General features: G+C 37.4%; 2 protein-coding genes across 2 annotated transcripts; one reads left to right on the top strand and one right to left on the bottom strand.

Moving 5' to 3' along the window:
* Positions 1–2,870: 2,870 nt before the first annotated feature.
* ccdc160 (coiled-coil domain containing 160) lies at positions 2,871–3,812 on the top strand. Its single transcript, XM_055179080.2, has one exon. The coding sequence runs from the start codon at positions 2,871–2,873 to the stop codon at positions 3,810–3,812; it is 942 nt and encodes a 313-aa protein (XP_055035055.2).
* A 593-nt stretch (positions 3,813–4,405) lies between these two features.
* Positions 4,406–12,923, bottom strand: cab39l1 (calcium binding protein 39, like 1). The gene is made up of 9 exons (XM_055178101.2): positions 12,687–12,923; positions 10,975–11,144; positions 10,707–10,871; positions 10,448–10,566; positions 10,047–10,215; positions 8,121–8,180; positions 7,493–7,558; positions 7,032–7,175; positions 4,406–6,725 (listed from the first exon to the last, which is right to left on the bottom strand). Exons 2-9 carry the CDS (start codon positions 11,089–11,091, stop codon positions 6,534–6,536), a joined length of 1,032 nt encoding a protein of 343 aa, XP_055034076.1. The 5' UTR covers positions 11,092–11,144; positions 12,687–12,923; the 3' UTR covers positions 4,406–6,533.
* Between the last annotated feature and the right edge of the window lie 324 nt (positions 12,924–13,247).

A 13,247-nucleotide genomic window follows, 5' to 3' on the forward strand; every position in this document is an offset into this window, starting at 1 on the left:
GTTAAAGAGACTTGCACGTAACATTATCACACCTGAGTGAAGCTTTAGATTGACTGGTCAGTGCTATGGAGAAGGGTGGAGGAACCACGTGAAGTCGCCCAAACTTTTTAATGATTTAGTTTGCGTAACGTTACCTATAAAGCTATATTAACAAGGTGAAGCACGAAGCAATGAGAGTTTAAAACAGGAAATTTACAACATGCTTCAGATTTATTTCACTCTGCAGCACGTTAAGTGAAATTACAACTAGTCTGTAAATTACACAACGAAATTGATCTACACATCACTGAAACGTAAAGAGTAATTGTATCATTTACAAAAAAAATATTTACTTTAAAAACAGATGTGATTATAACAGCATTTTGGGTTGTGTTTATTTATCTGACGTAATTTAAAAATATATATGATTGTTAAAAACGATTTCCACTTACATGTGATCAGTTAAGTCAAGCAAACACCTCCAAATTATATCTATAACGTTAAGCGCCCACGAGTCCATTCATAGATCAATCTTCTCCAAGCAGCAGTCATGCAGTTTAACTTTACATTGTCTGTTAGCTCCTCAGCTGCTGCTCCAAACACAAAGCCTGCCCCACCGATAAACATCGCAACAATCTCAAAGTTTCCACAATCATTTCTTGCCACAGCATAAAGCCACGCGTGAACTCTGGCCGCGACACCAAATAAGCTGTGGCTTTGGTGTCCATTAAAGGCCTCGGCGGATCTTAAATAAGCGCGTAACTTAGGAGCTGTTTAGACTCATCAGGTTGTAAGTTTACGAAAGAGGCGCGAACGTCTCGTCATGTGATGATGGGCCTCGCGAGCCACCTCCCCACTCAACTCACTCAATCCCCCCGCTCTCCTATATCCTGCCTACTGATACAATGGGTCAGTTTGCAAGTGAGGGTTACTTTACATAGATCGTATTATTAATAAGTATAAACATTATTATGATTTATTAATAACGTTACTTACTTTTTAGGTTGCCAGAAAATTGTCAAAATACGCTTTTGGGGCCGATAAAAGTTTTCTAAAGCAAACTTGGTGCATTGTTGTTTTAGAAAAGCAAACAAAAGTAATAAACCAAATCATATTAATTCAAACACACATCAATTAAATAGGCCACACACATACCTGACAACTGAAGTAATCTCTGGGAATGAAGGTCTCAGTATAGTACTGTGCAGATGTTTCATGTTAATCCATGCCTCCACTCGTGATAGTCAACAAAACGTTATGTCATGCATGTAATTGTAGAGCATCCCTTTTTCTTGTTGGGGGTAGGGGTTAAGGAAAGTAAACACAAAATGCCTGCATGTTAGTAAAAACTTCCTGCTTATCAAAATGCTTGGAAACCTTGAAATCCAAACATTACATAAAATCGAAAAGTAGTTTGGAGTGAACACATTGTATATGTTTGGCCTAGCTGTTTTATAAATCCTGTGGTCAAAAGTGAGACAGAAGGCTTCAGTGACCTCTGACCCTGGTTCACTCAACCCCCACTACCTCACAGTGTGCTGTATGTGAACTATTGTATTAGGCTTCAAAGAGAATTTCCTTTAGCATTCCTGCGTCATTTTATACACAAGGTCATTGTGTGTGTTTATTGTCTAACTGCTTGAACACAATATAAATACATATTTTAAACATTTAAAACACTTATCAAAACCCACAATATAAATTAACAATTTTCTAAAAAGATTATAAGTAAAAAAAATGACAAAATCAAACTAACTCTATTAAATAGGTGGATTGCTATAAGCATCTTTTTGAACTTTAACCTACTTAATCCCCCCCCCATGCACAAAGTAAGCTACATCAAAAGAAAAACAGGAACATGATAGTGTGTATATTAATGTCTATATTTATTATGCCAGAGTAGTGCTAATGAATTAAGAGTAAAGGACAGTGCCATATAATGTTTTAAGATAATTTTAAGATATACATTTACTTGTGACATTTTTGCCCATTGTTTAAACAGTAAACAGAAGATGAAACGCATAATTTATACAATTTGGTTAGGGAGAGTGTTTCTAGTTGATTTTATATTTTGAACAAACACAATGGCCGTTTCTCATTTCGAAGGCTGCAGCCTCCGGAGGTCGCATTTCCAGACTGCATACGTAATCAAGACTGTCTTATTTCAGAATATTAACAAAGATAAATTTGACTATTACTCTAAATGAATAGTAAATTGTTGTAATATGCTTATGACTTGCGAATGCAAGGCACAATTAACTTAAATAAACCAGGCTTGATGACGTATGCAGCCTGCATATGCGACCTCCGCAGGCTGCAGCCTTCAGATTGAGCAACGGCCACTGTTTTGAACATTATTTGTTGTGCGTGTAAAACGACATCTATGTAATAAACATGTATGTTTAATAAAAAAAATAAGCATCGCTATTAAAAGGGATTTTAAAACAATGTGCAATTTTAAAGTGAGGTAAGGTTAACACAGAGGAAGACGTTACGTGTTGGATTATAGCATATATGTATTGCATTTAGGAGCATGGAAAAATATTGCATGACTTTACCACCAGAGGGCGCGTGGCGTTTCTCGCGCTTTCATATAAAACCGGAAGTTGTTGAACACATTCACTGTCGTCAACGACGCCAAGAGTGTTTTTGTAAGTACCGTCCGCTAATCCTATATGTATATCTACTTGCATGTATAAGTAAATAAATAATCTTACACGTTACATTGCACGGGAATTATTAGCATAATGAATCAATATTAAAAAAACAGCTCAGACCCGGTCGGTTTAGTGGCAAGGACGTTTTTAAAACGGTATGCTGTGATCCAAGCCCTCTCTTCTACATTAAACAACAAACTCGCATTTTAAACGGAAGCTCGTTTTATGGAAAACATGGAAATCACAAAGGAAAATGCTGAACAGGCGTCAATACCACCGAATTCCACAGAAGATCATCACTGGGTGGAGAAACTCTTCCCTCCTCATTTCACAATACAAAACCTGCTGGAGAACCAGACCAACGCAAGTGCAAAACATTTCACAGGCACAGAAGAACCCCAGAGGGGCAATCGAAGGCAAATCTACTTAACTGCTTTGAAAGAGGTGCAGCACATTGAGAGGTTGCAAAAAAAAGAGGCCCTAGCAAAGAAAATTAGACACGAGCCATCTGTAAATAGACTGCACGGTGAGAAACCAACTTGTGAAAACCTTCCTGAACAGAGTCCACACTGCAATGAAAGCATGGATGAAAAACCGACATGTATTTGGCAAGAGACAGACATCACCAAATTACGAACTGGTTTTGGAGAGATGACAAGGGACCGGTGTCGACTTATGCACAAGCTCAGCTATACAGAGGAACAGCTAAAAGCTGAACGTAAACAGAGGAGAAGACTGCAGGAGCTGGTGGAGGAGCTGGAGGAACAGTTGAGCCTCTCAAGAAAAAAATCTGCACGGCAGTCCCTTACCATTAATGATCTGAAAACTGGGGGCCAACAAATGAACATCCAGATGAACGTGCTTGCTATACAGGTCAGGGAAAAGGAAGAAGAGGTACATGGGTATAAGACAAATCTGAGCAAAGTAAAGAAAGACATGCACCAGATTGAGCAGGAGCGCTCCAGTCTTGCGTTGGAATTGGGCAGAGTACAAGCTCAACAGAAGACCGAAAGAGACAAACTGGAAAAGGTGGCTCAGATCGAAAATGAAGCTGCTCTTCTGAAGCTTCAGAGAGAGCTGGAGCAGGTGAAGGCTGAACTGTGTGCCGAGAGGGACAGTCATACCCGGGGCCGTGCAGCACTCGACCTTTTACGCACACACTTTAGTAGCCAATGATTGGTAGAGATACAGAAAAATGTGTGTCTAGATCAGGGGTTTTCAAACTGAGACCCCAGGAGGTTATAAGGGGTCCCAGAAAATTTTAAGAGAAGAAAAAGCACAAATTGTAAACATCTACAATGTAGCTAATTATTTAAGTATTGGAAACAATAAGATGTCTTAATAAAATTACAATTATGAATTTTAAATAAGTGGTCCTACGCTGAAAGTTCATCATATGTTGGTGGTCCCTGCTATCATGAAGTTGAAAACACCTGGTCTAGATCAAGAAGGACATGACTGTAATAACACTGTACTAAATGTGTTTTTTTAACCAAGATATTTGTGACCTTGTCTGTGAAATGCAGCTGTAGTCCCCTAATCTAATTTTGAGATTAGGAGCATCCAAGTTTGATGTCACTTTAATTTCAATCTTTGACACGGCCTTACTCAGTCAATGTCAAGGTTATACTAAATGTTCTTTACATCATACATGATGGTTTTATGTAGAAAACAGTAAATCACAAAAGACTTTGTAAATTTTATACATTTTGCATTCAATGTTCATATTCATGCCCCCATTAAAAAAAACATGTTAAAGAGTCAAAGAGTGCCATTGCTTATTTTATTTTCAATATGCTGCCACACTTTAGCTAGCTTTTTTAAAATAAAACTATGTACATATATAATCCTCTCCCACAGTAGAAAATATAACAGGAAACTGAAAAGGAAATGAGCGAGAACAGAGTAAAATTTAGCATAGCAAACATTGAGTCAAATGCTGAAGTTAATGTAAGGTGGATGTAATATTAACTTGCAAAAGATCTACTGTAACATTTTCGATCTCTTTATCTAAAATCACCTTTGCTAGATGGAAAATCTGAAGGTACAAAGCATTTATTAACTTATCTTAGACAAATGACTTCTGTAAAGCCCCATAAAGGTGAAATAATCACATCTGTGAAACAAAAGTAATATTTTGTTTTCAATAACTATACTTTTGGGGGAAAAAAGGCAGATAAATCCGTATATGCTATGGTTCAAGACAAAAGCAATGTGATTTAATACTCGGTGTTGTTAATAAAAGCAAAGTATGTCTGGTTTTCTTACTCATACTTGCACCTCCAAAAACAATACAATATATCCACATGCAAAAGTCAAACCGCTTTGAAAAATTTGCTTTTGGTGATGAGCTGACATTCGTAATCTGTTTAAAACTGTGGCTCATATAAATAAACAGTGAGTGCTCTTCTCACACCTGTGATGTTCTGTGTATCCATTAACTGCAAAACAGAATTAGTTTCCCTTGTAGGTCCTTTCCAGCATTTTAAAACCATGTTGTATTGCTTGCATAATTCAGACTACCACCCACATACACAATAATATAAGTAATGAAACACATGCCGAGTGAAAATAAACAGCACTTAAAACCTATGAGGTATATGAGAAAGGACTTTGTGCAAACAGAGTATGTAAAATATATATATTCAAATTAAGGTATAGAGACTAATGATTAAAATGAACATCAGTAGAATCCTGTATTTCATCCAAAACCTCCATGAGGCACTGAAATTGTAGGCATAAGATACAATGTGTGTTACCACAGTTTTGGCTCATTCAAGTTTGACAGTGCAAGACATGAAAATGGTTAAAACAGTCTTTCCTATTGCAACCATCTGTTAAACTTTTCATTGGCTTGTCGGAGCTGTCCATCAAACTGCAGCATAAGGGATGTCATGACATACCCAGTTCAAGCAGTCGACATATTTTCAATATTACAGTGTGTTGGGTTATCATGTCTTGCACTGTAATTGTGTACCATTCACTTATGTCTATGAACCGTGAATTCCTTGCATGGTTCATAGAAAAATATTTAAATTCTATTGTGTGTATAAAAGAGTCGTTTTTAAGAGTTTAAATGAAACTAATCCTATAAGTGTTAACCCAAGCAAATACAGAATACTACTACAAATCCAATGTTATAGATAAATAAAATTGTAATAGAAGACCCAAATTGACCAAGCTACTGTACTTAAATAAGGCAGCGAGTTGAGATGGAAATTGAGCGCGGAATGACGACAACTAAACGCTATGGTGTACTTTCAGTCTCACTTAGTTTGACCGTTTGACAGGTTAATGTAAGTGTATACAGTTAATTTGTGTGTTTGTAATGACCTATAAGTTACTGTTGTCTCCCACCATGTCACATTTTTTAATGCTTGTACAATTCGATTTTGAGTCTGAACTGGCATTAATGGCCTTCCTGGAGCAAATCTACAAGATTCAGTGCAAATATGCCAAGCCATACATGTACCAATACAACATATCTTAAAAACGTTAAAAGGCCTTGAGGTGGCATTGGGTATATTTTTATCTTTTTGCTAAGATTCACCATCAAGAACGTGACCAAAGCGAAACTATTTTTATAAACGTTGCACTAACAACAGTATTAATATCTTTATCCACAAAATAATAATAATAATAATAATAATAATTTGGCGATAAATGGAGTGCTTGGTTTCCACTTACATAGCAAAAGCCTGCCTGCCCCCCAAGTAAAGAGAAAGACAGAGTTTGCACATACTGACAACAACATTTCTCTACCTGTTTAGATTTCTGGATGCAAATAGATTTAGTCCTATGCGATGCGCCTTTCTTTCTTTTACTTATTTTGTTTAAATTCCCACGTAAACAAACCACATCACTAGCCGGGCTCCCTGGTTTTAATCCCTCTTTCTTTTAGGACTCTTCTGCAGGTACAGGCCTTTTGAGGTCCCGAATCTGCTTAATGAGATAGTTCTTCTCATCGCAGAACTGCTCGTCCTCAGAACGGTCTGTCTGAAAGTGGCTTAGGAACTCCACAAGCTTGGACTGGTTCTTGAGTAGGATGTCCATCACAGGCTGCGTCTTATTTGGGTTAGCCACAAACACCTAAGAGGATACAAAAAACCCAAAAAAACTAAAACGACATCCATGGGCTGAACTCAAATAAACCTTAGCAACTGACCATTCAATCAATAACTGAATTGATCACACATTCAACAAGCGTAGATGGAAGTGGGACAGGGAACCACTCGGCTAGAACGTACATTTATGCATTTGACAGATGCTTTTATACAAAGTGATTTAAAGCTATACATCTTGAGCATATCTTTGTTAGCACTATGCTATACCAGGTATGCTAGCTTCAAATGTATTACATAACAAGATATGCATTGATGCCAAAAACATGCATACCTTAAAGACATGAAAAGCTTCAAACTGGATGTTGCGGCTGTTGTCTCTCAACATGTTCATCATCAGTTTCAGATTCTCAGCTCGACTGATGTATTTGGTCATGACTGTGAAGTTGTGTCTGTCCAGCAACAGTTCTCCTAAGAGCTGGATATCATTCAATAGTCAGTAAAACACAGCATTGACAAAAAGTATGCGGTAAGAATGAAGTTAAACCACCCATCATATGCCTTCTTTTATTAAACTGATTGCAAAAGAGTTGACAAAGTATTTAGTGGAAAACAAAGTATGTGGCTATTCAAGTTACAAACAAAGTAACTGCATTTTAAGCGGATGACTTCAATTAAATGTTTATTATGTGTACATCCTAATGGCTGAATTGCTGCCTTAAGGGTTTAAATACCAGTCCATTTTTTTGATTACAAACAACGTTACATATCGCAAAAGCGGTGGCATGTCCTTACCTTTAAAGACTGACGCTTTGTGACGTAATTTTCAGAATGCAGAAGCTTCTCATACTCTGTGAACACCTAAAAACATAAGATGGTAATTGAGGAACGCCACCTCCGAAAAAATTAAATGATGACATCAATCAAATGCTTTTGCCGTGTATTATATGTTCATCAAATACTTTCACTTCAAATCTGCTTAATCCCGGCATCAGTCCATTCAGAAATACCGCTTAAGAGACAAATGCTAATTTACAAGAAAACATCTCAGATGCACTTTGAGGGTTTTGCATCTGGGCTCAATTCAATTATAATCCACTAATTTGAATGAATAAGCAGTGTTTCAAGAGCGCTTATATGTAGTATAACAGCATTGGGGTGTTTCACTCCATTTCAATCTTGCCTATGTTCTCAGCAAGAGTATACAAATAGTGCAAGGTAAAGAGAGACTTGAAGTATTAATGTGTATAGAGAACTGTTGCAGAAATGCAATGTTACACTATTCATGTAAGTGTACTGAATGTGGCTTTGTGCTATAGCTGAATCATAGCCATGCTGTACAACAGCTCATTCTGTCTGTAGAGTGGAACCACTATAGAAGCACTTATACATGAAATATAAGCAAACATGATGAGTAACTTACTCTGTCATAATTCGTCTCCAGAAAATCTGCACACATGATCTTGTGTCTTGTCAGTAGGTCCTACAAACACAGTCATAAAGTAAATTTACATTGAACAGTAGGCGTCCCAGGAAGCAATAGCCGCCAGTTCACCATCTAGGTTAACTATAGACCTTATATAGTCCAGCTATGATTAACTCATTTATAGCAAAAATAAGCGAGATGCAAGATAATCCATCATGTAAGTCAACAGTGATTACAAGATGTTTGGTTTAATCTATTCATAAATTTCATTTTATTTATTCTTGCAAACAGCCCAAATTTTGCCAATACATTTGAACGGCTATTTAAACACAAAAATTGCTTGCTGGGTTAATAATGCCTTAATATAATTAAAACAACTATCTTTAAGGGGGCTTGCACACCAAAGCTTTTAAACGTGGCTGAAAACGCCAGGCGGACCCCGACTGACAGCTTTCTTCAGCTGAGCGCTTTGGTTGCTGTGATATTTCTGCTTTGTTTATCAGTCGTTGTACGATGTGCTGGTTGGCTGTTGTGATGTTTATCCCGCCCCCCTCCACTGTGATTGGACAGCTGTGTGAGAACTAACATTGATGAGCTGAGCTTTTCACCCAAAGTCGAATATTTTTCAACTCTCGGCCTACAGCGAGAGGCTTATTTGAAAAACGCAGCGGTTCCATTGAAAACAAATGCCAGCCGCCGGCGTAAAAGCTTTGGTGTGCACGCCCCTTAATAGTCATATCACATGAAAAAGTAACAATTATTTTATTTGTATGCATACTCATGCCATTTCAAACCTGTAAAACTTTCACTTTCTATAAACTCGGCCCGCAAGTTACATAGGAATTATCGTAATAGCGCAAACCGCAATACGCATATCGCAATGGTTTGCAATAACGCAATAATTTAAAGTCGCCATGAAACAGAAGTACCAATTGTCCCCATGGTGACACATATCCCAGTGAAACAGCTTATGAAATGAGAAACTGTAGGGCTGGACTTGAATTCGTCCATTGAGAATTTAATGCATATTTGTATTGCATATTGTGTATCGTATTATTGCATTTTCCGTCAATATCGTGCAGTCCTACTATTAAAATATTTAAGAAATGTGATGGGGCTTTTTTTCTTCACATGCAATCAAAGTGACCGGGGTTGTCGGCAAAGGGTGGCATTAGGGCCGATTCACATTTCGCGTCTTTTGTGTGCTCAAGTTCGTTATTTCAAATGTAGGCGCGCGGTATGCGCACTCATAATGGAAGTGACACGGTCGTTTTTTCTAGGCGCGTCAGCACCACATCATGTTAAAACATTTGAACTTTCTACAATGCCGCAAGCGCACCGCAGGTCATGACAAGAACCAACAGACAGCTGTGTTTTCTGCGTGAATTTAGTTGCGAAATGTGAACCGCCCCTTAGACTTTTTTTATTGTCCATCATTTTGACAGACAAGGACGTAGAAACTCTGACATTATCAATTATTATTTGTCATTTTATATTTTAACGATATCATTAATAGCTTTGTTTTCGTTTAAATATTCATTTTTAATGATAAACTTACAAGATGAGCATAACAGTTGAAATGTGTTTTTATTTGTACAAAATCTATCAGCCTATGAGATCAAAGTACTGCGAGAGTTTCAAGACCAGATAGAACTTTACATAGATCAGTCTGCGCAGTGCTGCGTTAAGTCAAATACGCTCTTGCCAACAACCGAACCGGGCTGGGAATTACATTTACAAATTGTAAGTGTAACCTGTCAAAATGACATATGATCAGTCAGTGATGGAAAATTTTCGGTTAATGTGACCTCTCTAAGAATCTGCTTAACTTCACATTTTGTGTTCCAAAGAAGAAAGTCATACAGGTTTGAAGCAACATGAATTTTCAAACAAAATGTATGATGCACTGCTCAAATGACACACCTTAAAGGACGCAAAAGCATCGGAGGCAATATCAAAGGTAGACAGCTCCACATAGCGAAAGAAGCAATAAAATTCTTCTGAGAACAGAATAGTTCGGGCCAGAGGTTCATGACGCAGACACTCCCTCAGCATCATGCCACAGTTAAGAGCCACTTCTGGGGTTTCATAGCTAAGAGAACATAGACATATACACATAAACTACATAATACGACACGACAGTGTCAATAACTATACGTATCTGCTGTTAAAGCTGAACACCACCATTGGCCGCTTAACCACTTGGACAGGAAGTAACAATGTACAACCACAATCTAACATAACATCAATTGGAAAAGCCAGTGTAATCAATAGCTTCTGAAAAGTGTTGATCCATGGCTATGCCCTGGGGTTTGGAAACTTACCCTTTCAACAGCATGAAGAGGATCTGCGAGTGGGAAGAGATGTACTCTACAGTTGGGGTGCGAGCGCCAATCTGGCGTCGTACTATGTTGCTAAACAAATGAACCACATCCTTCTTTCCCTTTGATGAACAACGCATTATGAAAATCAAACAACAAATGAGAGTTAAGGGCACGAAGCAATCAATCTTACATTATGTAATTGGCAGCATTGCGGAAGTATTTGTAATCCAAACAAACATTTCAATTCAACAAAAAATACCTCAAAATCAATCCTTTGCAGATTGGCTATGAGGGAAATGAGGAGGTTGGTGTTATACAGCTCTTGAGCAAGCTGAGCCACTGCTTCAGTCTGAGGCTCCTTGTCTCCGGTGCCACACAGCACCTCTTTCAATGACGCTAGGTTTTTTGATACTTCCTCTGCAACCTACAGAAGAAACAGTCAGGTTTTCTGAATCGGAGCGAAACTGATGAAATCCACAGCTGGCCGAGACAAGAGTATGGTTAAACACGCAACAAAAAAGATTAACCTTTTCACATTTTTTGCTTTCAGAGGGTTCCAACTTTTCCAAGTATGCCACATGCTCCTTTAGACTCTTCACTATCTCTGCAGGGCTCTTCTGGGACTTCCCAAATGGGAATGGCATGATGTTTAGATGGGGTATGTATTGGATGTTGAATGACGACAGAAATGTTTCACCTTTAATGAAACAATGAAAATGATTGGTGTACAATATTGTGTGCAATGATGTGTGCTGCTACCACAGAAGTGTAAAGGTGGCCTGGTATTAAAAATAGAATTACTATATTCCAACAGTACTATAATATTAAATTCATTTCCATAGCATGGTTGTATCTTAAAAGTTATATCAATATTTTAGCTTAAAAGCTTTATACACCTTATTACTTGCATTAAATACTTTCTTTATTATAAGACGTAGACTAAAACAGGGTTTTTAAACTGTAGGTTGGGAACCATTTGTGGGTCATCTAAAGTCGCTTGGTTGTAGCGGTGAATGAAAACCATTTTAGTCCAGTGGTTATCAAACTTTTTGGCCCCATCCCCAAAGAAAATTCATGACATAAAACAATCTTAAACTAAGAATTTGAATTTAACAAACATATTAAATGATACAATGTAATGCTGTTGGTTAATTTTGAGGTTTAATTACACAGAATTTATTATAAATTAATGTATGTCACAAAACTGGGGGCCCTCTTGCACCCCCCAGTTTGAGAACCACTGGTTTAGTCCAACTTATAACAAACAATGAGAATGATAAGGTATTTTGATACAGCACATAAACTTACATTTCATTAGTAAAATGACAAGGATCATAAAAACTACTCTATTGTAAAAGAGACAAAAATGTGTTTCCTCATATTTCTATTTAAAAATATGTTGGTGGGTCCCAGACTAAAAGTTGTTACGAAGTCTTAAAAACTGTCATACACTAAGTTTGAAAGGCTATAACTTTTTTGGTCTATTATACGCTTAACGCCAAGAGTTACAAACTAGATAGTTAACCAGATGTGTAAGCATAATAAATGTGAAACATGTTAAGGTACTATAAAAACCTTTCACGGGCAACTGAGCAGTTTGTTCAATTTGAAGAACAGCTAAGTACCCGGTGAGCTAAGCTAACCTCCACCCAAGACTTATCGATCAACACTTCTCAGGAACTCAACAACATTACTGATCATAGTCTTTGTAACGTGTAATATGTCATGTTGTGCCAGTTTACAATGAATCCAATAAACAAACAACACAAAATCCTGAACTTTTCCAATCCTTCAGCTGGCTGGACATTTAGCTATTTAGCTCGCTGGCTAGCTGACTTCTGTCTGGCATGATCATCATGGCCAAACAAGCCAGATACAATAAGTCATAAACCAGGAAACTAACTGCTTAGATTACTTATCATCAACTTATTCTGTCCGTGTAATAGACCGTATCGTTTTTGAGTCATATGGCTCCCCCCGTGTAAAGTTTCTATTCGGCACGCAGTTAGGGTTGAACCTTTTAACTTTTCAATGACATTTTTGACAGTTGATCCACTTGCGTGTAGTGTGCAATTGCATCGCGAACAGGAAAATAATCAAAACTAATTTATAAGAAACGATAAAGCAAATACTTAAAATGTGTATTTAACATGTGCTGTAAAGTTAGATCGGGAAATGACAGGCAACATGTCAGCCTAAGTGGATGTGTGTTAGATGGAGGAAAGGCAGAGATACTCACCGCATACACCAGACTCAAACGTCCACTTTACAATCCACGATGGTTTAAAGAAAATAAAGAAAATACTCGACCTGTAGGCAGCTAGACAGAAAAATATCAACTCAGTTTAAACTATGACGAACATGATATATTTAACGGCCTTAAAATATAAATTTGTTGCGTTATTAACTGCGATTCATTTAGAAAGAGCTGCTTGCTTGCACACTACAAGCCTCTGCCGCTTTACTTTATCAGGGAAGTTGAGAAGAGTTTTCGCCACGCCCACTTTTTTAATTGACGCAAGCTCTTGGCCAATCAGATCTCGAGACAGAGGCGCACACCCTGTACAAACATAGAGCTAAAGATGTTTTTAAAGTTTTAAATGTTTAAAGCTAAATATGAAATGAGGGAACAAAACTAGAAAAGAAAGCGCATTTTCATTTAATTACGAATGTTGGACAATTTACATTTGTACCATTTATACACTCAAACTTTGTTAAATGAATATGCCTGTACATGTTTATGTAAATGTATTTATATAATTCCAAATCCAGCAAGTAGATAATTTGATTACTATAGTTT

Source organism: Misgurnus anguillicaudatus, chromosome 16 (assembly GCF_027580225.2).
Source record: "Misgurnus anguillicaudatus chromosome 16, ASM2758022v2, whole genome shotgun sequence".
Taxonomy (NCBI): Eukaryota; Metazoa; Chordata; class Actinopteri; order Cypriniformes; family Cobitidae; genus Misgurnus; species Misgurnus anguillicaudatus.